This window comes from Coregonus lavaretus, assembly GCF_964263955.1.
Source record: "Coregonus lavaretus genome assembly, chromosome: 7".
NCBI lineage: Eukaryota > Metazoa > Chordata > Actinopteri > Salmoniformes > Salmonidae > Coregonus > Coregonus lavaretus.
Genome location: NC_139994.1, coordinates 16677427 through 16699320, shown reverse-complemented (window position 1 = coordinate 16699320; position 21894 = coordinate 16677427). Strand labels below are relative to the sequence as shown.

The 21894-nt window shown below is 43.9% G+C and overlaps 1 protein-coding gene across 1 annotated transcript in view; it reads right to left on the bottom strand.

Annotated features, from left to right (window-relative positions):
- Nucleotides 1-21894, bottom strand: part of LOC311132962 (PHD finger protein 14-like) — a 91656-nt gene that overhangs the window by 59107 nt on the left and 10655 nt on the right. Inside the window, exons 6-16 of the mRNA XM_084166356.1 lie at nt 19565-19724; nt 17627-17738; nt 16802-16939; nt 15480-15626; nt 14933-15096; nt 14651-14757; nt 14084-14190; nt 12581-12676; nt 10207-10313; nt 9800-9931; nt 4276-4438 (exon numbers count right to left, since the gene is read on the bottom strand). Of these exons, the coding sequence (XP_084022482.1) occupies nt 4276-4438; nt 9800-9931; nt 10207-10313; nt 12581-12676; nt 14084-14190; nt 14651-14757; nt 14933-15096; nt 15480-15626; nt 16802-16939; nt 17627-17738; nt 19565-19724 (1433 nt within the window). The remainder of the gene's footprint in view (nt 1-4275; nt 4439-9799; nt 9932-10206; nt 10314-12580; nt 12677-14083; nt 14191-14650; nt 14758-14932; nt 15097-15479; nt 15627-16801; nt 16940-17626; nt 17739-19564; nt 19725-21894) is intronic.

Sequence of the window (21894 nt, the reverse complement as noted above, 5' to 3'; positions counted from 1 at the left end):
GTTTTATTTCATAGTTCTACAATGTAAAACATTTTTAAAATGCAGAAAAACCCTTGAATGAATAGGTGTGTCCAAACTTTTGACTGGTATATATATATGTACATATACATACATGCATACATACCTTTGTAAAATATATTTTCCATTATTATTTTCCCCGAACCCTACCACCCCTCCCCTAATCAAATCAAATCAAATCAAATGTTATTGGTCACATACACATATTTAGCAGATGTTATTGCGGGTGTAGCGAAATGCTTGTGTTTCTAGCTCCAACAGTGCAGTATTATCTAACAATTCACAACAATACACACCAATCTAAAAGTAAAAGGATGGAATTAAGAAATATATAAATTTTAGGACAAGCAATGTCTGAGTGGCATTGACTAAAATACAGTAGAATATAATACAGTAAATACATATGAGATGAGTAAAGCAGTATGTAAACATTATTAAAGTGACTAACGTTCCATTATTAAAGTGGCCAGTGATTCCATGTCTATGTATATAGGGCAGCAGCCTCTAAGATGCAGGGTTGCGTAACTGGAGTAAACTAATTGGAGTAAACTAAGTTATCTTTTGTTTGTTTTTAATCCCATCCTTCAGCTACCATCAACCCCTCCCATCTATCTCTGACAACCATCCAGTTTGATTTCTATTTTGCCAAATATTTTTAACTGTGCTGTTTCACAAAAGTTCTGAACCTATTTACATTTTACGGACACAGTATATTTGTTTTTTGCCATATACTTTGTCTTTTCATCACTCATCGATTCATTACATCTTATATACTGACAATATCTCACATTTTTAGGCCTATATCTCCTAAACGAATTGTTCCAGACCAAAACCATACTACATTTTCAAGGTTTGCTTCTTCTTCTAGAATATTCTGTGTGACAGTGTGTGTAAAGGGGTGGTGATTAAACGTGGCTCTGCTCTAACACCCCTCCATGATTACACAGGAACATCCTGTATGAACATATGCCATTAGTCTAGTGAGAATTATGAGAATTAAGTTACTACATCTAGTTACTACTGGATCCTCCGCTCTGTTAACTTCTCTAATCCTGCATGTTGCTGTGAAATGATTCATGGCTGTTAAAGATTTCACATTTTCACATTTTAGTCATTTAGCAGACGCTCTTATCCAGAGCGACTTACAGTTAGTGAGTGCATACATTATATATATATATATTTTTTTTTTTCATACTGGCCCCCCGTGGGAAACGAACCCACAACCCTGGCGTTGCAAACGCCATGCTCTACCAACTGAGCTACACCCCTGCTGGCCATTCCCTCCCCTACCCTGGACGACGCTGGGCCAATTGTGCGCCGCCCCATGGAGCTCCCAGTCGCGGCCGGCTACGACAGAGCCTGGATTTGAACCAGGATCTCTAGTGCAACAAAGATGCAACGCAATGATGTACAAGTCGTGTACAAGTGATCTTTCCCTGGCCTTTCATAGACTCAACCACTATAGAGACCAAATAGTTAAATAAACTCATACTCTGGGCCCTTTGTGTGGTGGTGCCACCCGCCTGAACGTCGCACGCAGGAGAAGTGGCTTCAAAAGGGAGCGAGGAAGGGAGAGAGGGAGGGATGGAGGGAGGTAGGGAAGGAGGATGAAGTGAAGGAGCCAACTGGCTGTGATTCTAGCATCTAGCAGTTAGCATTTATAATGATAAGTGTTCCATCTGCCGAGTGGTGGTGGAGGAGCCAAAGGCGACAGATGGAATTGTTTTCACAATCTGTTTAAATATGTTGTTCTCCTTTAAAAAAAAAAAACACACAACCCGGCTCCATCACTCACTCGCTTGCTAGTGTCAAGAACAACAAGGAGATGTTTGATTTCCCCTTTTGTTAATATTCCAACTTCATTTTATATGAAATCACTCACCCCAATCCTCTGTAGATTGGAAGTAGTTCAGGCGGACCTGAACCAACGAGCCAGCGGGGGGTGTTTGGGGCTGAATACCAGAGGAAGTATGTGTTTGGATCCACCCCCTCTAGTTTCCTGGCATGTCCACTAGTAATCCTGTTTAGTACAGCAGCGTATCCTGTTTAGTACAGCAGCGTATCCTGTTTAGTACAGCAGCGTATCCTGTTTAGTACAGCAGCGTATCCTGTTTAGTACAGCAGTGTATCCTGTTTAGTACAGCAGCATATCCTGTTTAGTACAGCAGCGTATCCTGTTTAGTACAGCAGCGTATCCTGTTTAGTACAGCAGCGTATCCTGTTTAGTACAGCAGTGTATCCTGTTTAGTACAGCAGCATATCCTGTTTAGTACAGCAGCGTATCCTGTTTAGTACAACAGCGTATCCTGTTTAGTACAGCAGCGTGACCTGTGTGTGCTGAATGGCCAGCCATTAGTTCTGTGAGTCAGGCCTGTTATATCCTATATCTGTTGGGCTCTGTTAGTCTGGCCTGGTATATCTGTTGGGCTCTGGTTAGTCTGGCCTGGTATATCTGTTGGGCTCTGGTTAGTCTGGCCTGGTATATCTGTTGGGCTCTGGTTAGTCTGGCCTGGTATATCTGTTGGGCTCTGGTTAGTCTGGCCTGGTATATCTGTTGGGCTCTGGTTAGTCTGGCCTGGTATATCTGTTGGGCTCTGGTTAGTCTGGCCTGGTATATCTGTTGGGCTCTGGTTAGTCTGGCCTGGTATATCTGTTGGGCTCTGGTTAGTCTGGCCTGGTATATCTGTTGGGCTCTGGTTAGTCTGGCCTGGTATATCTGTTGGGCTCTGGTTAGTCTGGCCTGGTATATCTGTTGGGCTCTGTTAGTCTGGCCTGGTATATCTGTTGGGCTCTGGTTAGTCTGGCCTGGTATATCTGTTGGGCTCTGGTTAGTCTGGCCTGGTATATCTGTTGGGCTCTGTTAGTCTGGCCTGGTATATCTGTTGGGCTCTGGTTAGTCTGGCCTGGTATATCTGTTGGGCTCTGGTTAGTCTGGCCTGGTATATCTGTTGGGCTCTGGTTAGTCTGGCCTGGTATATCTGTTGGGCTCTGGTTAGTCTGGCCTGGTATATCTGTTGGGCTCTGGTTAGTCTGGCCTGGTATATCTGTTGGGCTCTGGTTAGTCTGGCCTGGTATATCTGTTGGGCTCTGGTTAGTCTGGCCTGGTATATCTGTTGGGCTCTGGTTAGTCTGGCCTGGTATATCTGTTGGGCTCTGGTTAGTCTGGCCTGGTATATCTGTTGGGCTCTGTTAGTCTGGCCTGGTATATCTGTTGGGCTCTGGTTAGTCTGGCCTGGTATATCTGTTGGGCTCTGTTAGTCAGGCCTGCTATATCCTACAGTGCCTTCGGAAAATATTCAGACCCCTTGACTTTTTCCACATTTTGTTACGTTACAGCCTCATTCTAAAACGGATTAAATGTATTTTTTTCCTCAGCAATCTACACACAATACCCCATAATGACAAAGTGAAAACAGGTTTTTAGAAATGTTTGCAACAACCCCCAGAAGCCACTCCTCAGTAAAAGGCACATGACAGCCCGCTTGGAGTTTGCCAGATTCTCTGGTCTGATGAAACCAAGATTGAACTCTTTGGCCTGAATGCCAAACGTCACGTCTGAAGGAAACCTGGCACCATCCCTACGGTGGTGGCAGCATCATGCTGTGGGGGTGATTTTCAGCGGCATGGACTGGGAGACTAGTCAGGATCGAGGCAAAGATGAACGGAGCAAAGTACAGAGAGATCCTTGATGAAAACCTGCTCCAGAGCGCTCAGGACCTCACACTGGGGCAAAGGTTCACCTTCCAACAGGACAATGACCCTAAGCACACAGCCAAGAGAACGCAGGAGTTGTTTCGGAACAAGTCTAAATACAGGTGTGCCAAGCTTGTAGCGTCATACTAAATAAGACTCAAGGCTGTAATCGCTGCCAAAGGTGCTTCAACAAAGTACTGAGTAAAGGGTCTGAATACTTATGTAAATGTGATATTTCCGGGGTTTTTTTAATCTGTTTTTGCTTTGTCATTATGGGGTATTGTGTGTAGATTGATGAGGGAAAAAACCAATTTAATCAATTTTAGAATAAGGCTGTAACCTAAAAAAATGTGGAAAAAGTCAAGGGGTCTGAATACTTTCCAAAAATACATTAAACATTTTGAATTTTTATTCCACTTTGACATTAGTTTTTTTGTGTAGATAATTGACCAAAAATTACAATTAAATCCATTTTAGTCCCACTTTGTAATGCAACAACATGGAAAAAGTCACGTTTCTGATGGCACTGTAAATAATAGTTACGAAGTGTGTGTTAATACATACCGTGCCCCTCACATCTCGTTTCTTGGGCTCCGGGGACATCTCCTGAGGGATGAATTTGATTGGTCCTTTAATCTGTCTCCGAGACCTCTTGGTGCCGTCGGGCAGTGTCTCCATGGCGATGTCGGCATCATCGCTACTGGCCTGGTCACACTCTGAACATTGCCTGAGTAGAGAGAGAGAGGTAGAGAGAGAGCGGTAGAGGTAGAGAGAGAAGATCTTTCAGGGTCCAGAAACTGTTCTGTCCTCTATGCAGGGGTATTGATTTTACTATCTGTGAACATCTTAAGCATGGAAAACAGGTTTCGGATATCTTTCTCTCTTACTATCAATGTCTGATCTAGATGTTGCTGATTATGTTGGAGAGAAAACAAACAAAACACTGACACTAAGGCTTTGGTCTGTAATGTCTGTCTTTGTTGAAATCTATGAAAATAATATCTGCTTGGTTCGAAAAAATACTGTTTTCCCAAAGTACTGAAATCTGAGCCTGGAGGTCTGACACTGAATTTGAATTTGAAGAAAGGGGTTTATGCTGACCCAGGCAAAGCATAAGACTGTGACATGGGTGTCTATCACTCTTATAAGTTAGATAAATGTAATATCTGTCTTAAAGGTTAATATCAGTATTATAGGTTAAGGCAAAGTAAACTTGTGGATCATCTGTGTGTTTCTGATTCTGACTGAGAAGCCCTGTCTGCACCTTTCTTTCTGCCTCTGTGAATTTCCTGGGGTGCAGATCGTGGTAATTAGGTACGACTTGGCCTCGGCTACACAAAATTGTATCTCTCCAAACACTTTCTAATTTCTGCCCTCCGGAGCAGAACGCAACCACGCTCTCTTATTCATCGATTAAATGAATTACTCCCAATCACAGGCATGAAGAACGTGCAGGTTGAGGTGCCACAAAAACAAACAATACACAAACACACGTACAGCGCCTTGCAAAAGTATTCATCCCCCTTGGCGGTTTTCCTATTTTGTTGCATTACAACCTGTAATTTAAATTGATTTTTATTTTTATTTCATGTAATGGACATACACAAAATAGTCCAAATTGGTGAAGTGAAATAAACTTGTTTCAGAAAATGCTAAAAAAATAAATAACAGAAAAGTGGTGCTTGCATATGTATTCACCCCCTTTGCTATGAAGCCCCTAAATAAGATCTGGTGCAACCAATTACATTCAGAAGTCACATAATTAGTTAAATAAAGTCCACCTGTGTGCAATCTAAGTGTCACATGATCTGTCACATGATCTCAGTGTATATATACACCTGTTCTGAAAGGCCCCAGAATCTGCAACACCACTAAGCAAGGGGCACCACCAAGCAAGCGGCACCATGAAGACCAAGGAGCTCTCCAAACAGGTCAGGGACAAAGTTGTGGAAAAGTACAGATCAGGGTTGGGTTATAAAAAAATATCAGAAACTTGAACATCCCACGGAGCACCATTAAATCCATTATCAAAAAATGGAAAGAATATGGCACCACAACAAACCTGCCAAGAGAGGGCCGTCCACCAAAACTCACGGACCAGCCAAGGAGGGCATTAATCAGAGAGGCAACAAAGAAACCAAAGATAACGTTGAAGGAGCTGCAAAGCTCCACAACAGAGATTGGAGTATCTGTCCATAGGACCACTTTAAGCTGTACACTCCACAGAGCTGGGCTTCACGGAAGAGTGGCCAGAAAAAAGCCATTGCTTAAAGAAAAAAATAAGCAAACACGTTTGGTGTTCGCCAAAGGCATGTGGGAGACTCCCCAAACATATGGAAGAAAGTACTCTGGTCAGATGAGACTAAAATTGAGCTTTTTGGACATCAAGGAAAACACAATTTCTGGCGCAAACCCAACACCTCTCATCACCCCGAGAACACCATCCCCACAGTGAAGCATGCTGGTGGCAGCATCATGCTGTGGGGATGTTTTTCATCAGCAGGGACTGGGAAACTGGTCAGAATTGAAGGAATGATGGATGGCTCTAAATACAGGGAAATTCTTGAGGGAACTTGAATAGTTATGCACGCTCAAGTTTTCTGTTTCTTTGTCTTATTTCTTGATTGTTTTTACAAAAAAAAAAAATTTTGCATCTTCAAAGTGGTAGGCATGTTGTGTAAATCAAATAATACAAACACCCCCAAAAATCCATTTGAATTCCAGGTTGTAAGGCAACAAAATAGGAAAAATGCCAAGGGGGTGAATACTTTCGCAAGCCACTGTACATATGCACACACATGCACGCACACACACACTACAATCCCCCATCCTCCTTCACTTAGAATAGGAAGAAAAAAGGAGATGACTAACTGTGGAAGTACCTCACCAAGTGACAGAGACGGAATACTATTGAAACTATTGAGACAGATACACAAAAGAGCTCCTCTATTTATCTATCCAGATAAGGACATCTACCTCTTCTGTTTGAAGTGGGACATTTCCACCATCTCTGCATTCTCCATCTGATAAATCTACTGCCACTGAGTATGCTAAAATGTCACACTTTATACAAATAAATAAATTGTGGACACAAATCTATCTTCTACTCCAAGTTATTATAAAACAGGTTCTTTGGATCATGGATGCTGATTGGTTGATATGCAGGACAACAACTCCCGCAAAATACCGTGACGTGTTAATCTCATAATTCCACTGTCCCGCAGCCCAGGCAGGAAATTCACTCAAAATACAGTGAGGGAAAAAAGTATTTGATCCCCTGCTAATTTTGTACGTTTGCCCACTGACAAAGACATGATCAGTCTATAATTTTAATGGTAGGTTTATTTGAACAGTGATAGACAGAATAACAACAAAAAAATCCAGAAAAACGCATTTCAAAAATGTTATAAATTGATTTGCATTTTAATGAGGGAAATAAGTATTTGACCCCTCTTTAAAACATGACTTAGTACTTGGTGGCAAAACCCTTGTTGGCAATCACAGAGGTCAGACGTTTCTTGTAGTTGGCCACCAGGTTTGCACACATCTCAGGAGGGATTTTGTCCCACTCCTCTTTGCAGATCTTCTCCAAGTCATTAAGGTTTCGAGGCTGATGTTTGGCAACTCTAACCTTCAGCTCCCTCCACAGATTTTCTATGGGATTAAGGTCTGGAGACTGGCTAGGCAACTCCAGGACCTTAATGTGCTTCTTCTTGAGCCACTCCTTTGTTGCTTTGGCCATGTGTTTTGGGTCATTGTCATGCTGGAATACCCATCCACAAGCTATTTTCAATGCCCTGGCTGAGGGAAGGAGGTTCTCACCCAAGATTTGACGGAACATGGCCCCGTCCATTGTCCCTTTGATGCAGTGAAGTTGTCCTGTCCCCTTAGCAGAAAAACACCCCCAAAGCATAATGTTTCCACCTCCATGTTTGACGGTGGGGATGGTGTTCTTGGGGTCATAGGCAGCATTCCTCCTCCTCCAAACACGGCGAGTTGACTTGATGCCAAAGAGCTCCATTTTGGTCTCATCTGACCACAACACTTTCACCCAGTTCTTCTCTGAATCATTCAGATGTTCATTGGCAAACTTCAGACGGGCATGTATATGTGCTTTCTTGAGCAGGGGGACCTTGCGGGCGCTGCAGGATTTCAGTCCTTCACGGCGTAGTGTGTTACGAATTGTTTTCTTGGTGACTATGGTCCCAGCTGCCTTGAGATCATTGACAAGATCCTCCCGTGTAGTTCTGGGCCTCACTGTTCTCATAATCATTGCAACTCCACGAGGTGAGATCTTGCATGGAGCCCCAGGCCAAGGGAGATTGACAGTTATTTTGTGTTTCTTCCATTTGCGAATAATCGCACCAACTGTTGTCACCTTCTCACCAAGCTGCTTGGTGATGGTCTTGTAGCCCATTCCAGCCTTGTGTAGGTCTACAATCTTGTCCCTGACATCCTTGGAGAGCTCTTTGGTCTTGGAATCTGATTAATTGATTGCTTCTGTGGACAGGTGTCTTTTATACAGGTAACAAACTGAGATTAGGAGCACTGCCTTTAAGAGTGTGCTCCTAATCTCAGCTTGTTACCTGTATAAAAGACACCTGGGAGCCAGAAATCTTTCTGATTGAGAGGGGGTCAAATACTTATTTCCCTCATTAAAATGCAAATCAATTTATAACATTTTTGAAATGCGTTTTTCTGGATTTTGTTGTTGTTATTCTGTCTCTCACTGTTCAAATAAACCTACCATTAAAATTATAGACTGATAATTTCTTTGTCAGTGGGCAAACATACAAAATCAGCAGGGGATCAAATACTTTTTTCCCTCACTGTATATCTCGGGGAAAAAAGCGTCTACACATTATTTTTCCATGCTACAATTTGGTTTGCAACAGATGGGGGTTGTATAAACCTACCTGTCTGCCTTTACAACCTGTGCAACAATGTATCATTTTACAAATGCTATCTCTCCCGTGCCAGTAGGCTAGCTAGCCCAAGAATGAACATGAAACTAATAATTCACCATGGAAACTGTGTCACGGATTCTGCCGAGGCTGCCCCTCCTCCTTGCTCGGGCAGGTTTCGTCGTTCGTCGTCACCGGAGTACTAGCTGCTGCCGATCTATGTTATATGTTTCTATGTTCTACCTGTTGTGTCAGATTGTTTCACACCTGTTGCCCATCTTGTAATTACTCCGCCCCTATTTAACCCTGTGGCTCCCATTGTGTTCTGTGCGTGTTTGTTGTTTGTTCGCTGATGTCGTTGGTGAGCGGGTTTATTCCTCCCTGCGTGGAGGCTTCTTGTTTCTTTACGTGTATTAGTAAAGATACGTTTTTTCATTGAGTTCTGTGTCCTGCGCCTGACTTCAGTCAACCGCATACACTGACATCGTGACAAACTGTTAATTCATTAACCAGTGCAGTATGGTCTATGTAGACCTATTGGATATTTATTAAATCATTATTTATTGATGTTCTTGTCTCTCATCATCATTTAATATCTGCTAGCTAACTACATGCCAATGATTTGTTTAGCATAGCAACGTCGAATTAGTAGCTAGAATGATTAGAATTAACGACTGCGTCAAAACATGAGAAAATAACTAACGACCAGCCTGCTTGGGTAGCAACTTCAGAATGCAAAAATGAATTTACATTTCATTAATATTTGTATAAATATGTTGGCAACTGTTTTATAAAAGCAATAAGGCATGAGAACCCGGGGATTATCGTGTGATAACTCCTGACTAAGGGCTGTTCTTAGACCCGAGGCATTTTTTATACAACAATGTTATAATGTCATTGCAGATTTACAGTACAGTGTCATTGCGATGGGTTGTGTGTTTGTGCATGTGTGTGTGCTATGGACAGCACTTGGTCCGACTCTTGTACCACTGAGTCCTCTGGCATCCATTCACTAGTTATCCCTCATTCACTCTCTCTTTCTTCCCCATCTACCTCCCCCTGTCTCTCTCTCTCCTGTCTACCTCCCCCAGTCTCTTTCTCTCCCGTCTACCTCCCCTAGCCTACCTCTCTCTCTCTGTGTGTGTGTGTGTGTGTGTGTGTGTGGTTCTCCCCGCCTCTCTCACCAGTAGCTGTTCTTGGTCTTCTTGGGCATGCGTGTGAGTGGAGGTTCCAGACAGCCCAGGTGGTAGTACAGTTTGCAGGTGTCACACAGCAGCAGGAGATGCTGGTCCTGGTTCTTCTTACAGATCCCACAGCTAAACAGGAACACCAACACACACACACACACACACACACACACACACACAGGAAATACTTCAAAACTCTAAGAATTTAGTTCTCGGATAAAGTTCATATAAAGAAAACATGCAGTGTGAGGCATGATAATACATACTCCTTAGGAATAGTGATGGTCGTACAGTGTTGGAGTGCCCCAGGGTTGAATACTGGGACCTCTCTGTTTGCCGCATATAAGGCTTTGTGCTTGTTTGTAATGCCTGTTGTTTGAATGTTTTTGTGTTTGTTTGTTTACCTGTAGAGGACAGCTGGTAGGTTGGAGGACTTCCCAGGAGCTCCTCCCTCCTTCTTGCTGGGCTTCCTCTCTTTAGGTGCTTTCAGGACCGACGGGGAGTTCAGTTTCTGTCAAGGAGAGAGACACACATTGAACATACTGTAGGTGTAGAAGAGACTTCAGAGACAAGCAGTGAAATACAAACAGGTCACAGGTGTCCACAGAGAGGAGAGAGAGAGGGGGAGAGAAAGAGAGGGGGAGAGAGAAAGAGAGAGGGGGGAGAGGGGGGAGAGAGAGACAGAGAGAGGGGGGAGAGAGAGACAGAGAGAGAGAGACAGAGAGAGAAAGAAAGATAAATATTGAGGGAACCTGTTGTTGGTCAGTAGACAAATAGACAGACAGACAGAGGCGGATGTGGGTTTATTTCTCCCCAGCATCTCGTTGGCTACATGGTGGCTGCTGTCTGTCGCAGGTTAATTAGAAAACGTATTTGCTAGGGAGAGACTGGGGAGCTGGTGGGACACTAAACAGACTGGCTTCTCACTGGGGCAGCTCTAATCTGAGCACGCTCAGTACGCCGTTGCTTACGGCTCCCAGGGATCGGTCCTGTGGGGGGGCCTAAGAAAGAGGCACCAGGGCCACAGGACCCGATGGTGCGTGTGTGTGTGTCTGTGTGTGTTTGCCTGGGGTGTGTGATCTACTAATTGTGGACCACAGTCCCCTTCTGCATTAGCTCAGTGAGTAGGAAATCCCTCCCCTACTGACAGAGAGAAGTCCCCTGTCAGTTAAAGCTAATTTCAGAGAGATGGGTGTGTGAAGGTATCTGATAAAATAAGAATCAGAGACAGGCAGGCAGGACCAGCCCAGCCTCAGGCCATCTGGCTGGTTCATACTGGGTGCCAGACAGGCTCTGAGGCCGTGAGGGACCGAGTGGCGAACACACACACAGCATACACACAAACGGCACCCTGGGAAGAGTCAGCTGACTGGCACGCCTTCCAGGAAGGGTCTCGGTATGTGACACATACGTGCACAGCATTTAAAATGAGATGCTTTACCTCAGTGCCAAATTGAACACAGCCAGGTAATATTAATGGTAAAAACGCTGTGACCGGTCCTTTTAAGTTTCACAATGTCTGGCTAAAAATGTCTCATGTTCACTTTTAGAGAGTACCTCTCTCCTCTCCCTGAGACGTCCCCAACAATGACAACACTGACTCAGTGTATAGGATGAGGGATGGGGCTGCGGTTGGGGACATCAATAATTTCAGGTAATGTACGGGGGAGGGATGACAAATAGGAAATGAAAAGGTATCAGATAGATGACACAATGCAACGCGGGGACGTGACTGATGTAGCTACTTAAACCTTTCTACGTTTCTAATTACGTGATTTATGGAGGTCGTTGCAGATCAACGTCGTTCGTTCAGTCGTTCTTTCCCTCCAGTCTTTTCCCCTATCGCCAGGCAAACTTTTAATCAAGCATCATGCATTCAGTTAGCCGCTTAAGTAGATGGATTTCTAAAGGGCTGATTATATATGCAGTCCCAGGTGCCACGGGCAAATGTATGTTGTATTATCTAGGCCTACCTGCAAATCTTAGAGAGACTGGGTGTAACCAGGGGGGTGTCTGTTTGTGTTTGTGTGTGAGAGAGAGGTTTTGTGTGTTGTGTGTGTGTGCTTGTCTTGCTATAGCATCTTGTTAGAGCTCCAGCTCTCCACAGGCCTCTCCACCTCAGTTCCCATTCTCACCTCAACACAGCACAGCACAGCACAGCACACACACACACACACACACAACACACACACAGCACAACACACACACACACAGCACAACACACACACACACACACACACACACCCCAAGAGCTGGGCTGCCTTTAAAGAAGTGTCAGTGTCAGCACCTTGAAACAGGCTCTGTTACCTTTAAGATTTCTGCAGAGCTGCATTTCGCACTCATTAAACGACCCATCACCCGTGGCGACGCATCTTAGTGATTTGGTTGCCATGGCAAGTGGGAACGTGGTAGAAAGCAAGCGGATAGCTTCTAACTTTACTTAGAGTGGAGCAGAGCCAGGTCTGGTCTGCCTTTATGGCAAATGACAGGTCAATCAGTTACAGGAGCCTATTATGGGCTGCAGAATTACCCCCACGGTAACTCTGTTGGTTGCTACGGCGGGTTGCTATGGCTAATCTCAATCCTCCATCATCACCAGGTTGGGGTTTTATCCTCTGCCTTTGTAACCAACTTTTCTGTTCTGTTTCTGTAATGCGTAGGTGTGATGAAGCTGGAGTTTGGTTTAGTGGGAGTGTTGCCAACTCAGGACTAAACATAAAAAAGAAAGAAAGACAGGAGGAGGAGAGAGGAGGAGAATGTGGTGTGATATTAACATACCTGTCCTAGGATTCCTCCCAGCATGGTCCACATGGCATGACCCTCACTCCTCAGAACACTGTTGACATTCTGCAGGTCCTCCAGAGACTCACACAGCTACAGAGGGAGAGACATGTAGGGAGGGGGAGATAGAAAGAATGGGAGAGAGAGAGAGAGAAACACTTCATATCGTCTACCACCTCCAAGTACTCCTCTACACACACACACAAAACCCACCCCAAGCACACGCCTTGTCAGGGGTTTTATAGCTGTATCAATAGCTAGACTTCTAATCTTAACGATCCTTCTCTCTCTATCCCCCTCTCCGTCTCTCTCACTCTCTTCAAGACCAGAGCTGCTTTTCTCTCTCATTCGCTCTCTCTCCTCCTCTCTTTCCGTGTCTCTCTCTCTCGCTCTCCGTGTAAAAGCATGTCAAGCAGTGCAATTAGCAACACACACTCCATTAATAACGCTTAATACACGTGGCAGAAAGACTGAACGCAACATTAACTCCTCTGACTTTTACTCCGCTGTTTTATTCCCTTCTTCATTGGGCCTGATGGAGCGAAGCTGCCCTGCGCCGCCACACCCAGGTCACATGGGGAAGGAGAGATGAAAGGAGAGAGAGAGAGATAGAGAGAGAGAGAGACCAAAACGGCAAGGGCCACAGAGAGATTGAGGGAGAAAGAGATGGATAGAGAGAGAGAGAGAGAGAGAGAGAGAGAGAGAGAGAGAGAGAGAGAGAGAGAGAGAGAGAGAGAGAGAGAGAGATAGAGAGAGAGAGAGACCAAAACGGCAAGGGCCACAGAGAGATTGAGGGAGAAAGAGATGGATAGAGAGAGAGAGAGAGAGAGAGAGAGAGAGAGAGAGAGAGAGAGAGAGAGAGAGAGAGAGAGAGAGAGAGAGAGAGAGAGAGAGAGAGAGAGAGAGAGAGAGAGAGAGAGAGAGAGAGAAGAGAGAGAGAGAGAGAGAGAGAGAGAGAGAGAGAGAGAGAGAGAGAGAGAGAGATGAGAGCTGGAGAGAGCTAGACGGAGGAGGAACAACTAGGCTCTTAAAATTGTATTTTTCACGGTACATAGTAAAACAGTGGTTAATGTGTTGTAGTGCAAAGCGATGTGGTTTATGAATGACACACCGTGTGTGTTTCTGAAGACTAGAGGCCACGCAGTACAAAGAGATAGCACAGCTTTAGTGTGAGGACTCAGAGAAAGGAATGCTACTGGAGAATCACTGGTAAACCCCTTGTGAGTGGTTGATAACAGTGTGGATTAACATTTTGTCCACTATCTTCCTGGCTGCGTCTACTACCACAGAGCAGTCAAGCAAGCATTTTATTCGGTAACTTTGCGGCTTGTACCAAATCAAATCACATTTTATTGGTCGCATACACATATTTAGCAGATGTTATTGCGGATGTAGCGAAATGCTTGTGTTCCTAGCTCCAACACTACTAACCTTGTTGTAGTCAACAAGCAGCTTCTTCATGTTCTTCTAACAGTGTGTGTGTTTTCTACCATCACTAACCTTGTTGTAGTCGACGTGCAGCTTCTCCTGCTCACTCTCCAGCTTGTCTTTCAGATTCTTCTGTTCAGAGATATTGTCCTGGATTTGGATCATCCTCATGTTCCTCTCTGCATAGCAATAAGGACACCAATCAATAAACCACCATCACAATCTATTCACACATCAATAGGACCGATCACAATCTATCTCCATCTATATACAGGAAAAGGCAGACGAGAAACAGGGTGTGCCGATCTGATGGGAGATAGCCGGGGGGTGGGGGATGTGGTTCAAGGTTACACACGTGTGAGCGCACATGTATTCTCACACTCGCAAACACACACATACAAAAACGGTCGAGCACACACACACATCTGGCAATGGCATCATCATTCATTTTGGGGGACAAAACATCTTTATCCAAGGCTGCATGCGGAGAGCCTATAGAACTATGGCACAGACTCTCAAAGAGAGTTTATATTCTGGAAGCATCTGACTTTAGCAACAACATTGACTATAATGGTGTATTATGTTGGTAATGTAAGTCTATGTAGCCATCAGTCAGATGGTTTTTGTTTCCCTACTCACCCAGGTAATAGTTGACGAAGTCTGCAGTGAGGGCGGGCTGCTTGTGTTTCCTGCGTCCATCCACACTTGCGCTGATGTCTGACGTGTCTACGGGGAAGATGTCCGTGCTGAAGAAGAAAGGGATTTGAACCGTCAACCCTCTGGTTGCTGGTCCACCTCTCTAACCTCTAAGCCCCTCCCTGACAAGGGGAAAAAGTTGCAGGTCTCGCACTACATTTGGGCTGCACCTCAACCCTTGGTTGGTCTGAACACAGTCTTTTTCCTACAGACGTGAACTCCTACCTGATGCCCATGAGCTCGGCCTTCCTCATGAGCTTCCTGATAGCAGAGGCGCTGGAGGTCAGGGGTCGTGGAAGCTTCTCCCGGGGGACCCAGGCCTGGGGCCGGGTGTTACGGGACAGCTCTGCCCTGGCCCGGTACTGCTGCAGCCGGGTGGTGATACGGGCCTGCCAGGGGTTCAACACAACACAAAGAAACACACACTTCATTATCTAATGACAGCTTGGCTCTGTCCCAAATGGCACCCTATCCCCTATATGGGCCCTGGTCAAAAGTAGTGCATTATATTGGGAATAGGATGCCATTTTGGACGCAGCCATTACAACTTACAACCTCCCCAGGTTGTTCTTGCGGTGTTCTCCTTCAACTCACTTGGTAAAATAAAAAGGTAAATCATGGAGAACTAACTGTCGAAGACTGAATCTTGTACATAGTACAATGAACTATGTCGCAAACACTGACAAGCATTTCTATTCATGTCCAAAGACAACATTCTGCAGTCCTAACAGCGCCGAAACAGTGTGAATCTGAGCCAGTCTTGACCTCTCACCTGTGCCTCGGGGGCCAGCTGCTTCTCTTTGTCCTGTAGAGACGCTTTACAGTAGGACTGGAGCGCCAGGTAGTTCTTCCTCTTCCACTTCCTGTCATAGCGGTCCGCATGCTGCTTACAGTACGCAAAGAAGGGATCGGCTATGTCCTGGGGAAACACACACACGTGTTCATATCATGATCGACCACAGGTGAACATAGCTCCTTGTGCACTGCGTATGGCATGTCTTTCAGCACTCTTAAGTTAAGAGATCTGTTTTCCTGTGTGAAATACAGTCACTTACGTAATTCTAAATAATAGTAATGTTTCCATGTTATGTGAGATAAAAATAACAGCCATTCAGCGCTCTCATAGAGTGATGAACTGTGCTCACTGCTGAAGTAGAGTGCATCTTATTCCTAGAACAGAGTATGGCAATGGTGATTTTTCTCAGAAATGGTCTTCCAAATTCCAGGTAAGAAAACAGTGAAGACAATGAAAGCCTCTATTTCTTAACTATATTCCATATCCACAACAACCATACAGTCCACCTACAAGACCCTATGATATTTTCTTTCCCTCTCTCCCTCTTCCTCCGCAGTCATAGAGAGAAAAACATACTACAAAACCCCAGCCATTTCCCAGACAGGCAGGCAGCCCCTGGCTCCCCTAGAATCGTTTAGGCTTAAGGTGTTTCGGCGGATTTTATCAGAGGCTTCACCTGTTGATAGGGGCCCTTTGCCACAGCTCAATGGATTAAGTGGATAGCGGTGAGTAGGCACTTTCTGGGCCGGGTTTATCAGTACGCTGGCCGCCTTTGTGCCGCAGAAATAAGTGACGCGAGGTGAATACATCAGCTGCACTGCAGACAGATCCTGAATACTACCTATAACCAGAGCCTTATAGTGTCCTTATTATATAGACATTTTTTATTACATTCTCGATAGAAGGCTCTGCCTATAGCAGGAGGTTGGTGAGGGAGCCAACTGTTTTAAAAGACTAGTCGTTTGGGACCAGAGGATCTTACAGTAAATTAATATGTTACTGTCTTCTTGACAAACTGATCCCAGGTAATGAAGTGAATCAATTGATCTGATTAATTAAGGCTATTGATGAGAGGTCAGGAAACTGGGATCGGATGGATATCCTGCACTAAGAACCCCCCCACCCCCCTATGTTGTTCAAATGCATTTCAGGGACTGTGAAAGAGCTATCACCATAAAAGGCTTTAAAAACAGACTGAAATTTAATAAAATCCCACTTCTGACACCATATATGAGGAATATCACCCCCCCAAAAAGTATACAGGGTCACATGATTCATGTCCGGTCTTCTTCTCTCACCTCCTCTGCAGCGGCCTCGGAGAGAAGCCCCTCCCTTTGAGCACAGGTCACATGGAAGTAGGATCGGCACATGCCAGCATCACAGCTAATACACACGCCTGTCCGGGCAAACCGGGCATCCTCGCAGAAACTGCACTCCTGGACAAAGAGAAAGCAAAAACATAGGTCAGAAACTCCACTTATGAACAAAAGGTAAAAAGAAAATGGAGATCTCAGAAACTGCACTCAGGGACATAGGAAAACATAGAGGTTCAGAAACTTCAACATTGACTTCGCTCAGTTCTGCCAAAGGAACAAGGTGACCACTTGGAGAAACTTGCAAATGCTTTAATTATTCTCAAAATGTTTATGATAATACAAACATTTCCAGCAGCAATTTCTTTTCAGTGTGTAAAGGCCCTGAATCACTGCAGGAAGCCTTTTCAATTGTTTCTAAAAGTCATTCTCTTCATTAAAAGTGTATTCTACTGGCTTAGTGACCCTCAAAATGGTGTCAGCTAGAATGAATGTCAGAGTGACTGCACTCTGATGGATCACTGTGTTTAGTTGGATGTAAAGTGTTGGACAGTAACCAACCACACAAGTCACTTTATTACGGTCTTAAAGTGCTGCTCCTCATTAACCAGACTTATTAATCAACAGACAATGGGAGTCCAAAAATCTAAAACACATTCCTCAGTCTTCGACTCTGATAAAGCATTTTTGAAGTAATATAGATTGATTTTGTTTCACACGATTTACACTGTTTAACATAAATATTTTGATCGCATCATCAGCATCATCTTTATTCTATAAAACATTTTAAAACATTTAATTTGTACTTGCCTTGGCCCCATACTTGGAGTAGTTCATCTCTGTGAGAGTCACTGGTCGTAATTTATCAATGTCCCCAAACGCTACACCAGGGACGTAGAGCGCACAAACCACATGAACCCATCTATAAAATACACATGAAAAGAAACAAAAGATACATCTGCAAAAGGGCTATTTGAAGCACGTGCCTACTTAACCAATGAAAGCAGAGACCATTATACACATTGAGAGTATACTAAATAGAGATTGGGTAGTCCACATGAAGTAAACACAAGCTTTCTAATTGTCACAATTCAAGAGATTGAACAGGAACTTAAAAACGTACAATGTTACAAATTTGGAATTCGTAACATCATAAAAATTGCAGAAAACAATAATTGCAGGATGTAACATATAATACAAAATTGATGACGTTGTACACAATTGTGCACAATTTACGGGGACCCGTTTTGGCTCGTGAGGGCTACTTTCAAAAACTACTGGCTGAAATTATACAAAACCTTTATAACGCATCTTTAAAGTAAAGATTTTCCCATTTTTTATATTATATTGTTTTTGTGCATCTCTGAGCGATGTTCTATCTATTCCCTGGGTCATTTCATGTTTTCATGTGTATCTGAGCTATTGCCGTTCAAGCAGGCAGAAATTCTGCCGGTATGACGTAGCATTGCGATAAAGCCACTCTCACTACACTGGAAGTTAATAGGAATACGACTTTTAGATCGTGAAAACATCTATCATACATGTCAGATTTCAATACTGGCCGATGTCATAACGCGGGAGGTTGTCTTCTCTCGAATGAGCCATTGATCATATTTTTGCGATATTCCTACCTTGAGAAATGTGTAATTTAAAAGAGGGTCTAACACATTTCTCCTATTTGTCTGCCTCTTCAGTCCAGGGTGTATTGTATGGTGTCATTGCAAATGACAGACTCCACTCTGTGAGGCACATCGATCTGCAGGATGAACATGGTGAGATTGTAGACTACTAAATGTATAGTGCAGTTTGTTTAGGCAATTTTACAGCCAACTAGCTACTTCACATGCTGATATTGTCTTTGGTATTATTGTGTGTAGCTACGTTTGCTAGCTAGCCAGCCAGCCCATAGAGAGAGCATTGCATTGTGGGTTTTGTAGTCGACTTGAGCTGCAACAGATTTCCACAACAATTTTCACGTTGATACCAACCTTATTATATCGACAAAATGAAACATTTGTTTTTGGGGGGATTTTTCCTTTTAAGTTATACAAGTAAATGTGTGCTGACAAAGCTCTATTAAATTAGGCACTGCAAAAGCGTCAAATGTAAACAATGCAAAATTGGAAAAGTTCAGTCAGATAATTAACAGACATTAATCACTTAAACACTTAAAAAGCTTAGAAATCTTCAGTAGTTGATTTCAGCAGCCCAAGCCACACTCTCTGACCGAGCATCCGTTTGGTGTGACACAATTTCAAATGCGGACTTTGGGGAAGAGAATCCAAAGTCCAATATAAAGATATCCAGCTCCAGCAAGCAAGCGAGCGCTCCACAGTTTAATTTGCTGTGTTTTTCATGCTCTAGTGAAGTAGTAAATTCGGGTGCAGGTTGGCTGAGGCGCACTATCAGCAATAGCTTGGCTGAGTCTCCACGCTTCACATAACACACTTTCTCTCTCTCTATCCCTCACTGTCTCTCCTCTCTTTTTCTTCACCCCATCTTCTTCTCCTTCCCTCACTTGCTTTCTTTCCCCTCTCTCCATTCCCTACCCTTCGCTCTTTTTCTTCTTCAACGCTGAATGTACGCATGGAGAGAGGCTTGCCTACAGTAAATTACCATTGACGGCCAACAACTTTTGTTGAAGTAGTTGAATTCCTAGAGTGTATGTGATTGATCCAATGTAATGTAAGGCTCCCAAATTAAATAATGTGAAAAATCATCAAAGCAGTGTGTCGAATCATGACCCACCTCCCAGCGTCAGTCTCTTTAAAGATCCCGTCCTGATTGGGGCAGAGCTCACAGCTGGGCGTGACTCCGTTCTTGCAGGCATCGCAGAACCACGGTTCCGTGGAGTTCTCCGAGGCGGAACTCATGATGGAGTCACTCTCCCCGTCCACTCCATAGCAACCTGGAAGACATGTAGAACGTCTATCAGTTGCATCATCAGAGGTTCTTTCCACAACGCTGACCAGTAGCTAACACTGGCTAACATATTCCATTAGCTTTTACATTTGCTGCTAACATTGTGAGGTTAGCTAGTAGTTAACAGTTCAAAACTTTACAGATTTGTATCTATTCTATCATGCAGTAGCTCTGACTATCAGAGTAAGGGTTGCAGAATCCATTACATTGTCTAACAACAAGTTGGTGGATCCTCTTAAAAGGTGCGAAGGCTGTGTCACACCTAGGACCGAGAAGACCAGGGAACAGTGCCCTGACAAGCAAACAAATTGATGTCAACTTGCTGTTTACTTGTTTCCCCTCAAATCTCCAGAAAGCTTTACACTTTCTCTAAAACCTTTTGCTCCAGCTTTCTAAATGGGGAACATTTGATCATATTATCGAGGCCTAAGACTAGAGAAGCGAGAGAAGCCACAAGCAAAGCATGTTAATGTTGTGTTCTTACATTTCCAGGCTTGCCAAAACAATTACTTTAGTTGATACGGTTTCTATGGCTGCTATTACACTGGCCGAACGTGCTCCGCACTACCAATGAGGGCAGCAATCAGCCTCTCTGCCTTCCATTGGAGAGATAACACACTGGCTCCTAATTCAGTCAAACCAGCCTCCAGGCTCTCTGAGCTATGGGAGAGACTCACAAACCAAAAGCTAAATGCTCTGTATGCTCGTCACTCTGGACCACGCTGGGGAATCAGTCGAGTCTGACGACCCACCGGCGGCAAACATCGAGAAGCCACACCAGACGGCAATGTTTATTCAGTTGTATGTTGTTTGTATGTTTTTTTTTTCTCTCAGCGCGTAATGTCCTCTATAGGTGCTCTCTGATTGGGTCCATTTGTTCTGCATCACCGTGAATAGACAGGCTCGAGTGGATTGAAAGCGATGTTCGTCAGTGTAGAAAATAGGGGGGTTATATAGTGTACTGCTGTATCCTGCAGGTTTATTTACGACCAGGTCAGAATTACATTAATCAAGTCAGGATTACATCAATCAAGCACTGATTATTTAATATGGCAATTAGTACACAGCTGGAGCTTCACCCTGACCTCCAAACCCTGATATCTGCCTCACATTTAACTACAACAAACAAACAAAAAAACATTTCCTTCCTTCCTTCCTTCTCAATTCTTCCCCCCGCAGTATGTGGGTAAGGGCAAGAGGCTAAGTCCCCAGGTGCTCCAATATAGCTCAAGGTTTATTTTCTTAAATAAAATATATAACTGAAAATACTGTTGGCAACAGTTGGGTGCTTAATAGTGATTGGTGCTTTGAATCAAGGAAACCCGGAGCTGTGAACGATCACCATGCTGGTTTTACCGACTTACGGCTGAACCGTCGCCGCAAATCTCCGATGTTCCTTTTGAACCGAGATACAACGCTGGGAGCACTAAGCCATGGGGTGCTGGCTAATGTGAGCTAAGCTGACCAAAAGTGATGACTACGGGATAGCTTCATAATCCTCCAAGTGAAGATTATCCTTGTCAGAAATGACGAGCTTGGCAGTTAAAAAGGGTATGGGGGTAGGGGTAGGGTGTCGACTAAATCAAGAGAAGAAGTCCTTTTAACTGTATCAAGATTTAATAGTGAAAGAAAGGTCTCTCTGGGTATATTGTGTTAACATATACAAGTGTGAATATAAGTGTGTGTGTGTGTGTGTGTGTATGGTTCTGAATCTCCATATGTTCTAATATGAAGATGAGGGAGGAAGTGTTGGAGTGTTTTTCTTCTTCCCAGGATCAAAGGACAAGTAATGGGCACACCTCATATTGGTGAGAGAGCAATCAGTTATTTTGACAGTGCATAGATGGGTTCCCATTTTCAAGTTGGCAGCGATGTCACACTAATCATCTCTGTAAGGTTCTCAACACACCCAACATAATGTCCATCTCTGCCTCCTCCTGAGAGGAAGGTAGAGAGAGTATACACACACACACACCTGTCAGAGCTACGCCATTAAAGGGTAATTCAGTTCATTATTATCTATGCTGCTTCAGTGCTACCTGTTCCATCATTACATCCATCATTACATCCCATTTAGATTTCAAATGCAAATGATTTCAGATGGAAGTGGAACAAATCAATATTCCTCATGTCTATTACCCCATCCCCAAATATCT